Below are 18312 nucleotides of genomic sequence, written 5' to 3' on the forward strand. Positions count from 1 at the left end.
CCCCCCCCCAAACCTGGAGCCCCTCCTGAACCGCCAAACCCCTCATCTCCGGCCCCACCCAGAGCCTGCACCCCCAGCCCAGAGACCTCCCAACCTGGAGCCCCCTCCTACACCCCAAGTCCCTCATCCCCGGCTCCACCCCAGAGCCAGCACCCCCCAACCCAGAGCCCTGACCCTCTCCTGCACCCCAACCTCCTGCCCCAGCCCTGAGCCCTCCCAAACCCAGAACCGCCTCCTGCACCCCAAACACCTCATCCCTGGCCCTCCCCAGAGCCGTGACCCCCTCCCACACCCCAACCTCCTGCCCCAACTCTGAGCCCCCCTAAACCCAGAGCCCCCTTCACCCCAAATCCCACCCGAGCCTAAACCCCAAGCCCTGATCCCCTTCCGCACCGCAATCCCCTGCCACAGACTGAACCCCCCTAAACCCAGAGCCCCCTTCACCCCAAACCCCACCCGAGAGCCTAAACCCCAAGCCCTGATCCCCTTCCGCACCGCAACCCCCTGCCACAGACTGAACCCCCCTAAACCCAGAGCCCCCTTCACCCCAAACCCCACCCCAGAGCCTAAACCCCAAGCCCAGAGCCCTGACCCCCTTCCGCACCGCAACCCCCTGCCACAGACTGAACCCCCCTAAACCCAGAGCCCCCTTCACCCCAAACCCCACCCCAGAGCCTAAACCCCAAGCCCTGACCCCCTTCCGCACCACAACCCCTGCCACAGACTGAGCCCCCCTAAACCCAGAGCCCCCTTCACCCCAAACCCCACCCGAGCCTAAACCCCAAGCCCAGAGCCCTGACCCCCTTCCGCACCGCAACCCCCTGCCACAGACTGAACCCCTCATTTCTGGCCTCACCCTGCAGCCCTCACCTCCGCACCCCTGCCCCTCCCACAGCCCAAACCCCTCATTCCCAGCTCCGTTGGGTCACAGGCATCGACCATTTTCTTCAACTGGGTCACCCGAAAAAAAGTTTGAAAACCACTGAAATAGAGGGCTCCCATTTTCCCCAGTGCTGTCAAATCTGGCACCTTTCAACAGCACAAATATTAATTTCAGAAAGATCGAAGTCTGCCATTGAGTTTGCCAAGCCATTCGGTGAAAACGTCATGTACAGCTGAACATTTTATCAGCCTTGCCAAGTCTCGTTCATTCTGGATTCATTTTAAGGCAGTTTTTAAAGTGACGATGAAGGATTAATGCAGTGTTTCAGCAGCATTTAAAATCTCTCTCTCTCTAAATCTTTCATTCAAATTGTCCCAGCTTGGCTATTCTGGAGTGTATTTGATTTGTGACTTGGAGCGATTCACTGATAATGACACTTTCATTTATCTGAGTGCTTACAAGTGAATGTACAATGCGTGGGTGGTTACAGTGCCTTCCACTTTTAAGCATGGATACTTGAAAGAATTCATTTGCAATAAAACCATATAAAGCTAATACAGTATATGAAAAGTACCTGTCCAGCAACAGCATAGCTATACAGGGACAGGATGCTGTGCAGTCGCGGCTTCACACCAGCAGTAGGAATTTCCCTACCTATGGGCTGATTGCTAGTGGCATGCAGGAGAATGGGCATGAAAGGGGCATGCAGCAGTGTCACGCTCAAGTCAAGGAGCTGAGGCAGGTGTACCAGAAGGCAAGGGAGGCCAGCTGGCACTCTGATGCAGCGCTGAAGACGTGCCACTTCTATAGGGAGCAGCACACCAACCTTGGCGGCGACCCCACCGTTCCCAGAGCTCCCAGCGGCAAAGGGTGACCAGTCGCACAGTGAAATAGCTACCCACGATGCAACACTCTCTCTGTCGATGCAAGAGCAACGACTGTGGACGTGCTCAGCTGACACAAGGAGTGTTGTGTGGACGTGCTCCACTGATATTACTAATGCAACTTACGATCGTTGACAAAACTTAAGTCGACTTAACTCTGTAGTGTAGATATGGCTTGAGATTCTGGTAAGAAGACAGCAAGGAGGGGAGAGGTCATCTATTGAAACTGTGTGTCCAGGAGCAATAGGAAAGAATAACCACAATTTAATTTCTCATATTAAATGCAGGATTTAAATGATCTCCTATTTAGTAAAATTAACTCTAGTTCTCTGTATTGGAAACCACTGATAACGTTATAAAACCGCATGCATGTAAAGTCTCAAAAGAAAATCCAAACACTCTGGGACCAAGTGTTATGTGCAGTAAGTAATTACTATGCAAAACAAATAGAACAACAGTCTGTGTTTAGGTTTTTGTTTTTTTTATTACTACATAATAAATCTTTCACACAAAAATAATGAAAAGGCTCCCTCAGGTGGTACTTTACAGATCAGAAGGAAAATCGAGTATTTGTGAACGCATCAGACTGCAGACTCCAAGACATTTCTATACCTGTATAATGCTCGGAAACTTGAAAGCATCAATCATACCAGGATGGATTCCACTATAAACCTTGGCTTGCTCAACTGCTTCAACTTTGGATTCTGGCTCCCGCTGTTACAAACCTGCTGGCTCCATACACATTGCATTTGAATTAACTGCACAAGAAAAGTATGGCATTGGAACCAGCACGCTTCTCGTTTACTTTAGTGCAATGTCATTATGAGGACAAACTGAAATTATTACATGCAACTCCTTCATCGACTCAGTGTCTTGTTTGACCTGTCTATATCAGATTGCTGCTTTATGCTTATACAAAGTTCTTTTAAAGAAAATCAGATTCTCTCAAAGTTGACACACCAGCCAATAACCGGGAGGTCCTGGATGTCCCCAGCTACCCTAAAATCAGTGGGGGTGGAGGATGCGCTTTACTTGGCAAGACCAGACTCTCAGTGTGGTTAAGTCACTTGAAGAACTGAACCATCCAGTTAGTCTCGGAATCCACAGTTTCAAAGTGCACCGTTAGAATGACCATTCTAAGGGCTGTGCACCTCTCCTGGATCACAAACACTCTAGACTTTATTTAAAGCAAAAATTACAAATCACTACAACAAACACAGAAGCCTTCATTCCCCTTTGACTTTTGTTCAGAGAGGTAAAAAACCAAACCACCCCAAAAGGTAGCACAAACACCCATATCTTCAGTCACAGTTCAATTGTTTCCCATATTTTACACTCAAAAGAGTCACAGCTCCTGTCTTCATGTCGCCTCTTCCCAAAACTACTGCTACTCGAAAGCGCTAGGAATGCCTATGCTATGCACGGCTCTTTGTACTTACAGGTTTAATTACATAGGGAAAGGCGTTTTTTGAAAACCCAGCAGTTCCATTTGTCCAAAAGGACTTTGCTTCCAAACAAGCAGATTAAAAAAAAGGACAATGCCAGCTGCTTCAGCAAAAGAAAAACGAGCACAGGAAACTCTGTTTAAAGCCACTCAGAGGATTGTGTGAGAAAGCGAATGTGCACTATCCTCCGAGTCCGTAATCAGAACATGCTGGGTCAGGCAGTGAATTGAGGGATTTGCCATATATGTGTAAGAATGAACTCCCTTATCTTTATATTTTGGCATGCAGTACACTTGATTTAGTGACAGAGACTTCCGCCAAGCAGCCCAAGGTGTAGCAGGAGTTTCTGTTAGCATGTGGAAGTGAACACTGTCAGGAGCTTGTCCCAGAGACAAACAGATCCTTGATATGCAGGGGGGAAAAAGACATTCTGTTAAAATAATGTCCACCTATTTCTTTTGGTTTTCTACCTGCAGAGAGAGTATTTGAATTGTTTTCATTACGCTAGGTACACCAGGAAAGAATACATTAAAACATTCATTTTGAAGCGTTCCACATTCTGTTAAATCCACATCTCTGCTATAATCCCTTTAGCAGCAAAAAGGGGATTTTTAACATAAAGCTTCACCAGGGATTCCCATCAGACACTGCTGAAAGTGCACAAACTTTTTATGTGGCATAGCTCTACTTTTACAAACTTAAACACTTTTCTCTGGAGATTTGTTTATGTGGTCAATTTCCAGGAAAAGCTTTTGTACAGAAGTACCATAATGTGAGTCTGTGAGGGACTTTCCTTTGGAAGCTAGTGATTCAAGCCCCATAAAGAGTATTAACCATCAAAAGTGTTTTGATAGCTCTTCAAAAGAAAAGTCTCCCAGTTGAAAACCCTCCCCCACATACCACAGTATCCTCTCTGTCTAGAAACATCATTTGATTAAAATGCGGCCTAGTTCACTCAGATGGCATTAATATGGATATTTTAGAGACTGTAGATATTACAATGTCACCAAAATAAATGGCCATGAGAGGAGACATGGTAGTGGTGAGATGAACAGTCCATTGTAGAAAATGATTGTGTTCAAAGACTTTGACACAAAGAAGTCAAAGGTAATTAAGAATATAAATGCCACTTCCAAATCAACTAACACCCTCTATTTTCTCTTTTCCCTGTTTCAGGTTTAAAAGCTATCAGTTTTCTTGGTGGCGGTAACATCACACTGCATGTCTAAGGCCTCATTTTCCTTGGATAAGCTCTAGGTTTTACGAAATACAACTAAAAGTTTGCAACCAAGCTTTTCAGTTTCTCTCCCCCACCACAGAACAATCTGCTCCCAGTGTGTCTGCTGCAGTCTGGTACCAAAATGTCAAAGTCGCTCTGTACAATAGTAGCAAGCTTCATTCTCACTAAGCTTCGGGTTTAGAGGGTGCACGCTGGGAGGGGTCACATAGTCACACGCAGTTTTGAGTTTCTTCACCTGTAATAAGACAGAGCAGAGCTGGCTCTCCCTCAGCCAGAGTCCATAGTAAAAAGCTGGATGTCCTGTGGGTTCCAGTACAGGGCCACAGCAGAATTGTACACCAGGGACCAGACATAGGGGATGAAGAATTCTTCAGGCTGCTCCTCCTCCACATACTTAAACTTCAGTTCTGGGAATTTCTGCAACAAGAAACAACAGTCTGTTGAGTGAGGGTTTGCATCAATTTGTAAACCTGGAGACTGCATCAGAGCTCAAGTAAGGTGTGGTGATAAAAAGAGCTCTAAGGGAACTGAACCATCAGACCTGAAAGCAAAATACATTGAACAAGGAGGATAAAGAGACCAGCCGAGTTTTCCCTTTTAAATGTATGCTACATTGACACGCGCTGTATTAAGCCCTTTGCTGCTGGTTACACACCTCGCTCCGGCTGCTTCAGTAGATCTCCAGGAGTCACACACGAGAAGGGCCATTAACTAACGCTAAGCAGATGGAACCTTATAAACATGAAAAGTTGTGAAAAGGAAAACTGTAAGATATAGAAGCCCCACGTCAACACTGCTGTCCATGCACACGGAGACCTGGCTATTTCAGTCAATACAAAAATGAATGATGCTATAATGGTCCACAGTAACTTGGGAAGAGACTCATTTTGACAGGCCCTAGGAATGTGTATGACACTTTATGATTTGCTTTCAGGAATGTTCTGATAAACTGACTTATTTCTCCAATTTTTAACCATTGTTCTATACACAGATGTCTCCAGTACAGAAGCTATCTCCCTCCTTCCAGGAAGTGTGGTCTGAGGAAAGAAGCGTGATTAGATTAGAGGGGCTGGGTGCCTGGACTCCTGGACACTATTCCTAGCTTTGCCACTAACTCACTTTATGGCTTTGGGCAAGTCATTGATTTCCCGTGCCTCAGTTTCCCCATCTTTAAAGAGAGAATAGTACTAATCCATCTCACAGGGCTGCTGTGAGGTTTAATTCAATTGTTTGTAAAGCCATTTGAGGCCTTCAGCTGAAATGCATTAAATATGTATTCCATTCTATAATCTAAGTTCTCATACTATTCCCATCTGAGTGCCTTATTACCCTGTTATCCTTACACACAGATAACTCCTCCTCCCCCAGATTACTGGCCAAACTGTATCATTTCCACAATTAGAGAGACAAGGTAGGTGAGGTAATATCTGTTATTGGACTAACTTCTGCTGGTGAGAGAAAGCTTTGGAGGCACACTCAGCTCTTCTTCAGGTCTGGGACAGGTACTCAGGGTCACAGTAAATGCAAGGTGGAACAGATTATTTAGTGTAAGTAGTTAGGACATATTCTAAGGGACCATTTAAGGCAGAGTGATGCTCAGGGTACGTCTACACTACGGGATTATTCCGAATTTGCATAAACCGGTTTTGTAAAACAGAATTTATAAAATCGGTTGAGATCCCAGTGCCTGATGGGGCAAAAATCATTGTCACGGTGGGTTCTGGGGTAAATGTCGCAGACAAGCATTTTGTGCCTTTTTCCTGGATTGCCCTGGCAGATGCCATAGCATGGCAATCATGGAGCTTGTTGCTTTTGCATGACAGCAGAGATGGTTACTAGCCATATTGCACCATCCAAACCCTTCCATAAATTGGAACTGAGGATGATCATGGCTACCAGTCCTTTTGTACCATTTGCTGCTAGTGAGCCATATTGCACCTTCCATCGTTTTGTACCATTAGCTGGATCAGCCAAAATTGGGAATGACTCCTGAGTCAATCCCTCCTTTTTTATCTAAAAATAGAATCAGTGCTGCCTAATATAGGCAAGTGTACTAGAGAACCACCGTATCATAGAACCAGAGAGCACAGCTGCTCTGTGTCAGAGCCTGCAGAAATTATGATCTGTATGCTATTCACAGGGGTGCTCCTGTAACAACCCCACCTGTTGATTCCGTTCTTCCCCAACCTTTCTTGGCTGCATTGTCCCCACTTGTGTGATGAATTAATAAAGAATGCAGGAATAAGACACACTGACTTGTTAGTGAGAAATGAGTGGAAGGCAGCCTCCAGCTGCTATGATAGTCCAGATAGGACATTAAGCAGTGTGTAGGAGAGAAGCCCAGCATCCCACTGCTAGTCCAGGGGCAACTGAATCTTTCTTTACACATACACATGAAGGGGGGGCTGATGGAGCTCAGCCCCTGTTGCTATGATGAGGATGGTTACCAGCCATATTGCACCATCCATCCACCAGAAAAATTAGGGCCAATAGGCTGATGATGAGGATGGATTTCCAGCTTATTGTACCATCAGCTGAGGCTGATGATGAGGATGGATTTATCTGCAGCATTCAGTAAAGATAGGGTGACATGTAAGAGTCAGAGGATTGTTTTACCGACACTGTGTTTGACCCTAGAAGCATTTGAGCTCAGCCAAGAAATGCAAATACTTTTCGGAGGCTGCAGGAACTGTGGATAGCTTCCAGTCCCAGTCCATGAGCATCCATTTGATTCTTTGGCTTGTCACGCTGCAGTGCGCTGAGTGCCTGCTATGGCGTCTGTCTGGAGATTTTTAAAAAAGATCTGAATTTCATCTTCTGCATCCGCATGGTCCATGCAGGAGCTCTTTTTATTTTGATTGCTGGGCAAACAGGAAATATTCAAAAGTTGCTTTTCCTGTTTACCTGACCACTGCATCCGAGTTCAGATTGCAGTGACCAGGCCTCAGACTACCTTTCCTAGACTTGAAGAAGAGCTGTGTGTGGCTTGAAACCTTGTTTCTCTCACCAATAGAAGTTGATCCCACAAAAGATACACCTCTACCCCGATATAACGCTGTCCTCGGGAGCCAAAAAATCCTACCGTGTTATAGGTGAAACCGCGTTATATTGAACTTGCTTTGATCCACCGGCGTGCACAGCCCGCCCCCCCCGAGCACTGCTTTACCGTGTTATATCCGAATTCGTGTTATATTGGGTCGTGTGTTGTATCAAGGTAGAGGTGTATTACCTCACCCACCTTGTCTCTCTAATATCCTGGGACCAACATAGCTACAACTACACTGCATGCAATCATTTCCACAATGTCTGGGGCTCTGCCGTACCATCTGCGGGTAAAACACTTTCCAGAATTAACATAGCATGGATGTGCCATGCAGCCTGTCCTCAGTTAGCCTGTGTCCACAGTCTCCAGTCTCTTGTCTCTCTTCCCTCCTATAGTGTAATGTACAGCACAGGAAGTCAGCCCACCCAAAAGCCAGCATATATAGTTCCTAACAAGGCAGCTATTAGCTGACTATCAATAAGCATGGGGTTTTTTTTTGGAAGAGCCGACCCTATTTTTATATTGTGCAATTCATTCATTTTATCTGCTTCTAAATGTTGCCTGTGTCAACAGCCTGGCAGAGATGCAGATAAAAGCCACATTACAGTAATCATTGGGGTAAGATAAAACAGGGCCCATTTCATTATTTATAAGGATGTGGCTAAGGCTAAGAATAAACTGCCGTGGTGCAACACGATTAGAACAAGTATGACAATGGCTTAGAAGCTTCTTTGCCCATTAATAATGAAGGGAACCTTATCACCTTTCTCTAGCTCAGACTGTCAGTGCTTCCTCGTGTTGGTCCAACAGTCTCTTCCCATCGGAATTTCTCTCTGCTGAATGGAGTTCTCTTGGCCACTTGGCTTTCAGGGTTATTTACATTTATTCATCTTGTTTATTTGTGCTCTAGGGAGCAACAAAAACATGGAAATTATGATTTCAGATATTTCCCTGTGTTGTCATCACTGCAAATGTCATATAGTAGTTTGATGCAAGCAGTGCCATCCTATACTGTGATTCCAACAAGCCACAAATTAGTCTGGCCTTTGGCTTGAAGCGTGTTGTATTAGGAACATTTTGTAGATGGACAGAAAAGCGAACAGCCCTTCCATAGCTCCACTCAGAGCCATGCTCTTGGGCTTGTATAATGTGTCAGGTTTAGTATATTCAAAGCAATGCCAATCCCACCTCGCTGTGCGCTGCACTGTGTCAGAATGTGCTGACACCCTCTTCTAGACTGGCACACTATGGCTCTGCTCTCAGTGGGATCAGGATGGAGAGAGCTACAATCCTAAATACAGTTCTAACTAGTTTGGTTCTGATCCTAGTACAGATAAGGCCTAAGACAGAGCTATCTTCGGTACTTATATGGTCCCCATTATGGAGTATCTGAGTGCCCCACAGTCTCTGGCATATTTTTCTCCCCAATACCCCTGTTAGCCGGACAGTATTATCCCCATTTTGCAGATGGGGAATCGAGCCACAGAGAGACTAAGGCCTGGTCTACACTACATGGTTAGGTCAACGCAAGGCAGCTTACGTCAACCTAGCTGTGAATGTTTCTACACTTAAATTTCACTCACACCAATGTAAGTGCCCTGCTGGACCGACTTAATAACGCCACCTCCTCGACTGTGTAGAGTCAAGGTTGATGTAATTAGGTTGACGTAGTGTCAGGGTAGACACTGTGTTACATATGTTGACCATTACTGGCCTGCAGGAGCTGCCCTATAATGTCCCACACTGACCGTTCTGGTATTGTTGTGAACTCCGTGGCCCAGGGGTCAGGTACACAGGAAGCTGCCCCTCCTCTTTAAAACTCTGTGCATCTTTGGAATTCCTTTTCCTGGTTGCCCAGCTTGGCAAGCGCACCTAGCAGCTCTCTCCACTGTTCAGTGCAGCCGCCCAGCTGATCATGCCGGCTACATGCTCCAGAAGTGCTGTTGCCTGGAGTAGAGAAGACATATTGCATCTCCTATGCCTGTGGGGAGAAGAGGCTGTGCAGGCACAGCTCTGATTTGGCCACAGAATGGTGGATATCTATGAGCAGATTGCTTGGGGGATGCAGGAGAAGGGCTACAACAGGGGCCAGCAGCAGGGCCGTGTGAAAGCCAAGGAGCTGTGGCAGATGTACCAGGTGGCCACGGAGGCCAACAACTGATCTGGTGAGGAGCCACAGACCTGCCACCTTTACAAAGAGCTGCATGCCATCCTTGGTGGAGACCGCACCACCACTGACCCACCAGAGTTTGGCAGAGAGCAGCACGTTTATTATATTGATAGCTAAGCTCAAGGAGAGGGGGTTACATTCACACTTGCATACTCACACTCCCAGGACAGGCATGGCACTGGAGATGTCAGGATCTTTCAAGGTAAGTGTCCCACAGCACAGCGATATACGGTGTGCTGAAGGTAAGTCTTCTCGAGGCACAAAGGAATGCAATGCAGCAAGCCACTGGCCAGGTGGTCCAGGCAAAGGGCCTTCACGGGAGGTACAAGCTTGTGAGTGCACTCCTGAGCACAGGGCCCCTTCCCCTTTTAAGGACCTGCTCCTCATGGCCTGCGACTAGAGATGACTTGGCTGCGTCTGGTTGGTCACATCCACATCCTCAGCCAGTGTCCATGGGTAAGTAAACAACGCCAGCGACTCCGCAAATGACCAAAGGCACATTCAACTGTCATTCTGCACCTGCTGAGCCAGGAGTTGAAGGGCTCCTTGGTGCTGTCGAGGTGGCCAGTGTATGGCTTCATGAGTCATGGGAGCTAGGGGTAGGCTGGGTCTCCCAGGATGTTGGCATTTCAACATCCCCAGTGGTAATCTGCTGGTTGGGAAAGGAAGTCCTTGCTTGCAGCTTTCTGAACAGTCCTGAGCTCTTAAAGATGCGTCTGTAAATCACCCTCCCTGACCAGCCCACATTGATGTCGGTAAAGCATTCCCGCTGATCCACCAGTGTTTGCATTACCATAGAAAAGCAGCTCTTTCTGTTGATGTACTCTGTGACAAAGTGTCTGGTGCTAAAATAGGGATATGAATGCCATCTATCGCCTCACTGCAGTTCGGTAAGCCCTTTGCTGCAAATCCCTCCACTATGTCCTCCACACTGCTGCGAGTCACAGTCCTGCACAGCAGGAGGCAATTAAAGGCCCTGCACACTTGCATGATAACGGCCTCTGCAATGGATTTCCTGACTCCAAATTGATTCCCAGCTGACCGGTAGCAACCCGGTATTGCAAGTTTCCACAGTGTAATCGCCACTCGCTTCTCAACTATCAGTACAGCTCTCATTTTGGTGTTCCTGTGCTGGAGTGAGTCTGGCACACAGTCCAGGAATGTGTCCTTGTGTATCCGAAAGTTCTGCAGCCACTGATTGTCATCCCAAACTTGCATGATATTGCGATCCCACCAGTCAGTGCTTGTTTCTCAGCCCCAGAACCAGCACTCCACCATCTCCAGCTGCTCCGCGAGGGCCATCAACAATCTTGCATTGTTTCTTTCTATGTCCCACAGCAATCTAGCTTCCAAGGAATTATCATGTTTCCTACAGCTCCTCTTGCAGCTCTGCTAATACTGCAGGATCAGGCACCTCGTGCTTATGACGCCCATGACAATGGTCCAGAGCCGTGCAGGCTCTATGCTTCTGTCACAGATGGCAGACAGTGAGAAGGGACACGCAGTTTTGCAGGGATTTTGAAAAGAGGTGCGAAATATTACGGGACTCAGCTGAAATTATGGGATGGAGAACACTGCCTTATGTAAAGTTGAACCCACGCTCCCAGTCACCCCGCGCGACTTGTTTCGGTCCATTGAGGCATTGCAAAAACTTCCCAAAACACCCTGAGAATGGTGGCAAGTTGCACAGTGAGATACTTCCCCATGGTACCCTGCACTCTGTGTTCATACAAGTGCTCCTGGTGGACGCACACTGCCAAAACAAGGAGCGCAGTGTGTACACACACAAGCAATATAATAACTGCAATGGCTGTAAGCTGACGTAACAAATGTTGACAAAATTTTGTAGTGTAGACATGGCCCACATGACTTGCTCACTCAGGAAGTCTGTGGCAGAGCAGCTTCCTCCTCAAATCCCTCCCACAGCCTCAAGCCAATCTCATTCCCTCCACCTCCTCTCCCCAACAATGTCCTCCCTTCTCTTAAATCTCCCCAATCTCTTCTACTCCTCCCAGTCTGTTCAGTCCAAATCTTTTCATCTCTCATCCTCGTCTCTCTCCTCTCCTTCCTGTTTCCTCCACTTATTATCCACTTTCTACTCTGTCCAATGCCATCACTATGCCCCAGAAATCTCTCCTCCTTACTACATCCTTTCAGTCTGTACTAACCCAAAATTTTCTTCTTCCTTCTGCTAAGCATTCCAGACTTCTTCCCAGTGTTTCCTCTCCCACTTCACTCTCTCCTTCCTTAATTCCAAATGCCCTGTCTTTCATCCATCATCCCCAACCCACGTTCTGCTTGCTTACAACCTCCGCTGTGCCTATTTTCATGTCTTCCCATAGATTTCACCAAGAACGCTCATGGCGGGATCTTCCCAGTGACCTGTCATCTGCCTCACATCCCCTCTTCATCCTCTCTTGATGCTCCCCAAGGTTTCCTTTCAACTATTGGCATCCCCCATTCCTCTTCATTCCTACAGTCTTCCTGGCACTTCTCTTTTCCTGTCTACCCTCGGGATTCCTGGGAATTCCTTCACTCTCAATTGGTATCCCCAATTTTCATGCCATCCTCAGTTCCCTGAAGTGTCACCCCTTCCCCACCCACTCCCAAAACCTACCAGCCTCCTCCATTTCCCACTACCCCCATAATCTCTTGCCCATTAGCACCCCTCACTTTTCACCAAATCCCGTGTTGTGTTCCCTCTTGACATCCAAATTCTCAAGTCTTCCTCATCTACCTTATCCCTGGCATCCTGTGTCTCAAGGATTCTTCTGGTATGTTGACCTCTCATCCTAAGAATTACCTTCCTCCAAATTTCCATCCTGCTGATCCTCTCCCCCTAATTATTTCCTGATTTTGTGATCAGCATAGACAAGGCCAAATCATGTTCAGTTTTGCACCAGCTAACTCAATGCTTAAAACTCATATTTAAAGCATGATTAAATTTCCTAGTATAGACAACTCCTTAAATGGCTGCCATCTGCCATGCCAGAGGTGGTTGGGCTTCAGTGTTGAGTATGTATGTTATTAAAGTGGTTTGGGATCCTTTGGAATGAAAGGATAAAAACAGAAAATATTATAAATGCTTCTACTGAGGTAAACAAAACTATATAAATATATTTCTTCCCCACAAGTCATGGCTTAAGAAATATTAACAGCAATGCCTGAGATGTTCAGCTCTCCCTATACCACTTTCTCTCAGTTGAAAGGAAAGTGTAGAATATTCCTGATGGTGTTAAATTTTTCTGCCAATAGCTGTCTTGTGTTGATCTTCTCATCAAGACTTTCTTCAAACTGATCAGTGCTGTCATCAACTGTGACTACTATAGCAATTAAATAATCAATTTAAGGATTAGAATTATAACCCATTGCAATCAAATTTGTCTCACTGTCATACTGAACTTTTTTCTTGAAAACTTTTCAGGTTTGGCTTGAAAATTTAGATGTCAATGATGAGATTTTTAGATAGCTATGTTTTTTGTCAGTGTCTCTATGGTTTGCAGTTACGGCATGCAATTTTCGTTATGTCTTCATAAAATGAGTATAAGTAATGACAGCTGTAACCAGACTTTGATTAAATACCTAAGCAGTGGACACTGGATGGCTCACTGGGTTGATGATGAGATATGGAGCTTTTCACTTCTAGCTCACTAATTCAAATCCAGCCTCTGTAAGGGAAGTATAATTATCCATGGCTGTTTAGTGGACTGCGTCAAACTAATTGGTGGCCTAATGTGAAAAGGTATCCACATCATGCACAGAAAGCTACCATAACTGACACCCTTTCTGGCAGTTTCAGCAAAGAGGCCAAGAACTGAACGTGTGTGGAGACTGAGCATCTTGTTCCTAATGGAGGCCCCCTCCAGTTCAATCCTGAGGCATGCTGGAGGGCCAAGGTGTTGTCCTAGTTCTGTGGATAACAAAGGTCTCCAATCGCCAGATTTACCATTCTAGCACCTTTTTATATTTATATTTAAGAAAGAAAAATAATCCTGTATTGCTCCATTTAAAAAAGTCGGGGGTGTTTATCGAACATTTATGATTATTAAGGTAAAGGCTTCTCTTACACGAGCTGCTCCTGACTCACTAGATTGATTTAAGAACAGTTTAAAATTACAGCAGGGATTAAGTATCCCCTAAAAGGTCAGACAGTTGATATAAATGTTTAACAATTTTGACATACTGTAGTTCAAAGTACAGTCTGCAACCGTGTGCAATTTATTTTTACATGTACTACTTCCAAATGGATGAACTGGAGCCTTTGACAAGTGGAGTATAGGTATGAGAAACGGTATTAAACCAGCATTCCAGGAGAGCTGTAAAACTACCTCATGTCACAAGTGAAAACACTCATGAGAAAAACAAATTCGCTAACGTAACAACAGACACACAGAGAGCTTTGTACGATAGTCAGCAAAATTCCACATACTGCTATTCAGACTATCTGGGAAACTATTTTCTTCTGTGTTCTGTTTAATCTGACTGAATACCGGAAAAACAAACATGGAGGCCAAGATTTTTCAAAAATGGCTGTTGATTCTGCATGGTTCAATTTCTGGATACCCAAGATGAATTACTTCAAAGGGTCCGGATTTTCAGAGGGTGGATGCTCGGTGCTTTCTGAAAATCAGGTGCTGAGACTAGGACACTTCAGTTTGTGCACCCAAAAATGGATGCATCCAAAATCACTAATAACTTTTGAAAATCTCGTCCAAGGACAAACTAGTACCTAGTTCTTTCTCCTGAGCTCTATTCACTTGTGCTTTCTCTCAGCTGGCTAACAGCTACACCCTTCGACTAAGAGAGAGCCTGTAGAACACACAACAATTATTATTCACCTTCCCCTTTGCTATCAGTCTTTGAACTTACTGTCCTGCCCTAAATAGGTCTGTGCATTCTGTGCATTTGTAGGTAGCCACTACCACATTAAGCAAAGACAATCCAATAAACCCAAGCTAGTTTAAAACAGAAACAATCCTAAAGACATTCAGTTGCTTTGAATTTTAAAGGCCAAGGTAAATGCTAGGATTTCAACTGCAGCCTTCAATGCAGACAGCAAGTTTATCAACTCAGATGAATCAACCTACCACAGTGGCCTATCTTGCTTTCTTCTGCTAGAAAAAGCAGAAGTCAGATTTAGTGGTTGGAGCAGCGGTATAACTAGACAGACCAGGAGCTACAGACTGTCTGAGCTATCATACGACTCGACGAAAAACCACAGGAAGTCCAATGAACAGATGTAGAAATAAACTGCAATAACTTTGCTACCACAGAAGTTCAACGACATTTTTCCCCTGCACCTAAAGATGAGAAAGACAGCATCACGAGTAGCCGACTACCCCGGCATTGCTCCAGAGGGGCTAATGCCATTTAAAATTCAATACCTCCTCAGTACATTTAAAAAAAAAAAGTTATGATTTAGGACTCAATGTCATGCCAGTGGATGATCTCCATTTAGAAACAAAACATAAAGGCAATGGCAGATGGAACTGGTCTAAGACTGAGTAGATTGGTATAAGTGGTCTCATGGTAGCCTATGTATTGCTTTGGATGAAAAGCTGGCCCAGTCAAATGGACTGGGGCAGTAACAGGGGAAAGGCAGAGTAGCAAAGTATGGGGTTACTTACATGACATCGGAGACACTTCCGTTTCTCAAATATTGTATCTGTATATCGTTTCTAGAGAGAAACTGCAAGAGATGCAGGCTCGTAAGTCATTTAGGTGCTTTTGAAAACATTAACCTAAGTCCCATTTTAAAAAGAGACTTAGGCACTTAGCAGCCAAACTCCGGTTGACTTTCAGGGAAACTGAAACTCTTAAATCAGTTTGAATATGGGACATAGGTGCTTTTGAAAATTGTACCCTTAGGGCTAGTCTACACTTACCAGTCGGGTCGACGCGGTGAGTTCGACTTCTCGGAGTTTGAACTATCGCGTCTAATCTGGACGTGATAGTTCGAACTCCGGGAGCGCCGCGGTCAACTCCGGTACTCCACCACTGCAAACGGTGGTGGCGGAGTCGACCTTGGAGCCGCGGACTTCGATTCTGCGGCGTCTGGACGGGTGAGTAGTTCGAACTAGGGTACTTCGAATTCAGCTACGCTATTCACGTAGCTGAACTTGCGTACCCTAGTTCGACCCCCGCCCTTAGTGTAGACCTGCCCTTAGTTTCATTTAGCAGCCCTGTGGCATATTGTCAGATTACGGGCTTGATATTGGCTCTGCTAATAGGAGTGCTGGGTGGGGAGCAGCTGTGTGATCAGACTCTGCATTAGTAATTCATCAAAGCTAGCAAAAAGAATTAGCTAAAGATTCAGCATGATAGTGAAGCCTTACTGCTAATGTTATATGCATCACAATGAAACTGTATCCTTACACGGCTAATTAATGTACTGGAATGAAATAGAGGCTTATCTGTTCTTATAACATGTCAGTCCCCCACAAATATGCCAATATACAAGGTGTTAAAGATTTCATCTGTACAAGACCACCAGCTAAACAGCTCAGAAAAACCTAAGAGGTCTTTTCCAAGACTTTCTCCCAACAGTCTCAATTTGTGCCAAACTAATAGCTGACCAATCAAAGTGCTGCAACAGCTGTACTTTGTATCCATTCCCTGGGATGTATAAGATGACTATGTGCTTAGGAGGTGTCTGGTTTTCCATAATTTCTGGAAGGACATTTCTCATCTGCTGTTTTAGGATACCAGATTATATCCCTGAAAGTGGTACTGCAGTTCTTTCTGGGGAGGCCATCGTGTTCCTCTCTCTTTGGTTCCATCAGCAATATTTGCATCACTTCTCTTTTTGCTGCTGACAGAGAGTCTATCTGACGTGGTTCAGTTAAGTGTCTGTGTGGTGTGCACCACATCTGCCTCAGAATATTTTTTTCAGATTTACAGAATAGATACCAACTATGAAAAACTCGTGTTGCGAGAGACAGAGGAAGCCACAGGAAATGTACTAGGCAAAGCAAGATTTGTAGATTTTATGCAAGGATCTCTGTGTGTGGGCTGGGTGAGGATGATCACGGAGGGAGGGAAGCTGCGAGTGGGAAGTTTGTCTAGAGAATGAGGAACAAAGGGAAACTGAAGAGTGAAAAAAAGGGAAGGCTTGGAAAACGTCTGCCTGGGTTAAATATTTTGTATACACCTCTACTCCGATAGAACACTGTCCTCAGGAGCCAAAAAATCTTACTGCATTATAGGTGAAACCGTGTTATATCGAACTTGCTTTGATCCACCGGAGTGCGCAGCCCTGCCCCCCTGGAGCGCTGCTTTACCGTGTTATATCCGAATTTGTGTTATATTGGGGTAGAGGTGTAGTGTGAACAATAGCATGGACTGTATAGAAAATCAGTTTGGGAAAATGGTATTTTTGTGGGGTAAGTCAATTGTCCAGGTAACCCATGCTCATCTTAAGTGAAGTGACTGTAATTATGCCACATATTTACTATTAGCTCTAATAAAACATGTAAATTTACACAGCCCTTTACAAATTCAGATACAACACTCCCTGCCCTGAAGAATTTACAATCTGAAGAAACAAAATGTTTCAACAAGTTTAGGTCACTGATAGTATCCTTCCTGAAGCCGCACAAGAATGGACCAAATGATGAATGATGAACAATATGGCCAATTGTTCAGCTAAGTCATGGGTGAGTAAACTTTTTGGCCTGAGAGCCACATCAGGTTCCCAAACTGTATGGCGGGCCGGGTAGGGAAAGCTGTGCCTCCCCAAACAGCCTGGCCCCCACCCCCTATCCGCCCCCTCCCACTTCCTGCCCCCTGACTACTCCCCTCAGAACCTACAACCCCCGCCTGCTCCCTGTCCCCTGACCGCCCCCTCCTGGGAACCCCACCCCTAACTGCCCCCCCGGGACCCCACCACCTCTCCGACTCCCCTTGCTCCCTGTCCTGACTGCCCCAATCCCTATCCACCCCCACCCCTGACAGGCCCCCCCAGGACTCCCACGCCTATCCAACTGCTCCCTGTCCCCTGACCCTCTCCCCCCCAAACCTCTGCCCCATCGAACCGCCCCCTGCTCCCTGTCCCCGACTGCCCCCTGGGACTCCCTGCCCCTTATCCAACCCTCCCGCTCCCCGTTCCCATACCATGCTGCTCAGAGCAGCATGTCTGGCAGCCGTGCTGCCCGGCAGGAGCTTGCAGCCCTGCTGCACAGAGTGCTAGTGGCACGGTGAGCTGAGGCTGTGGGGAAGGGAGACAGCAGGGGAGGGGCCGGGGGCTAGCCTCCCCAGCAGGGAGCTCAAGGGCCAGGCAGGACAGTCCCATTGGCTGGATGTGGCCCGTGGGCCGTAGTTTGCCCACCTCTGAGCTAAGTGTTGAAGAAGCAGCTACAGTAGGGATAAGGTTGACATGTTATAAGATGATAAGCCTGAAAGAGGTGTAAATACCCAAAGAATGGAAATCAGTGGATTGTAAAAGAAGAACCACAGCCACAAATAGGAAGAAAAATATTGTCAGCCATTGCAAGATCTGTTTGGGTCCATAATAGGTTTTCCTGAAGATACATGTGTAGTCTTTATCTTGTAATGGGGAGAATACAGTGGTGGTGCTGCTGCAGATGATAATGAATAACTGCATGACAGCATATAAGAGTGCTGAGGAAAGTTTCAAGACTGAAACCCT

General features: G+C 45.9%; 1 protein-coding gene across 2 annotated transcripts in view; it reads right to left on the reverse strand.

Moving 5' to 3' along the window:
* Positions 1-4543: 4543 nt before the first annotated feature.
* The window catches only part of DYM (dymeclin), a 367304-nt gene continuing 353535 nt past the window's right edge, over positions 4544-18312 (reverse strand). For both annotated transcript variants that reach the window (XM_039543377.1, XM_039543378.1), the window contains one exon: positions 4544-4869. In XM_039543377.1, the coding sequence (XP_039399311.1) occupies positions 4720-4869 (150 nt within the window). In that variant the 3' untranslated portion in view covers positions 4544-4719. The remainder of the gene's footprint in view (positions 4870-18312) is intronic.

The sequence above is a fragment of the Mauremys reevesii genome, linkage group 6, assembly GCF_016161935.1.
Source record: "Mauremys reevesii isolate NIE-2019 linkage group 6, ASM1616193v1, whole genome shotgun sequence".
Lineage (NCBI taxonomy): Eukaryota > Metazoa > Chordata > Testudines > Geoemydidae > Mauremys > Mauremys reevesii.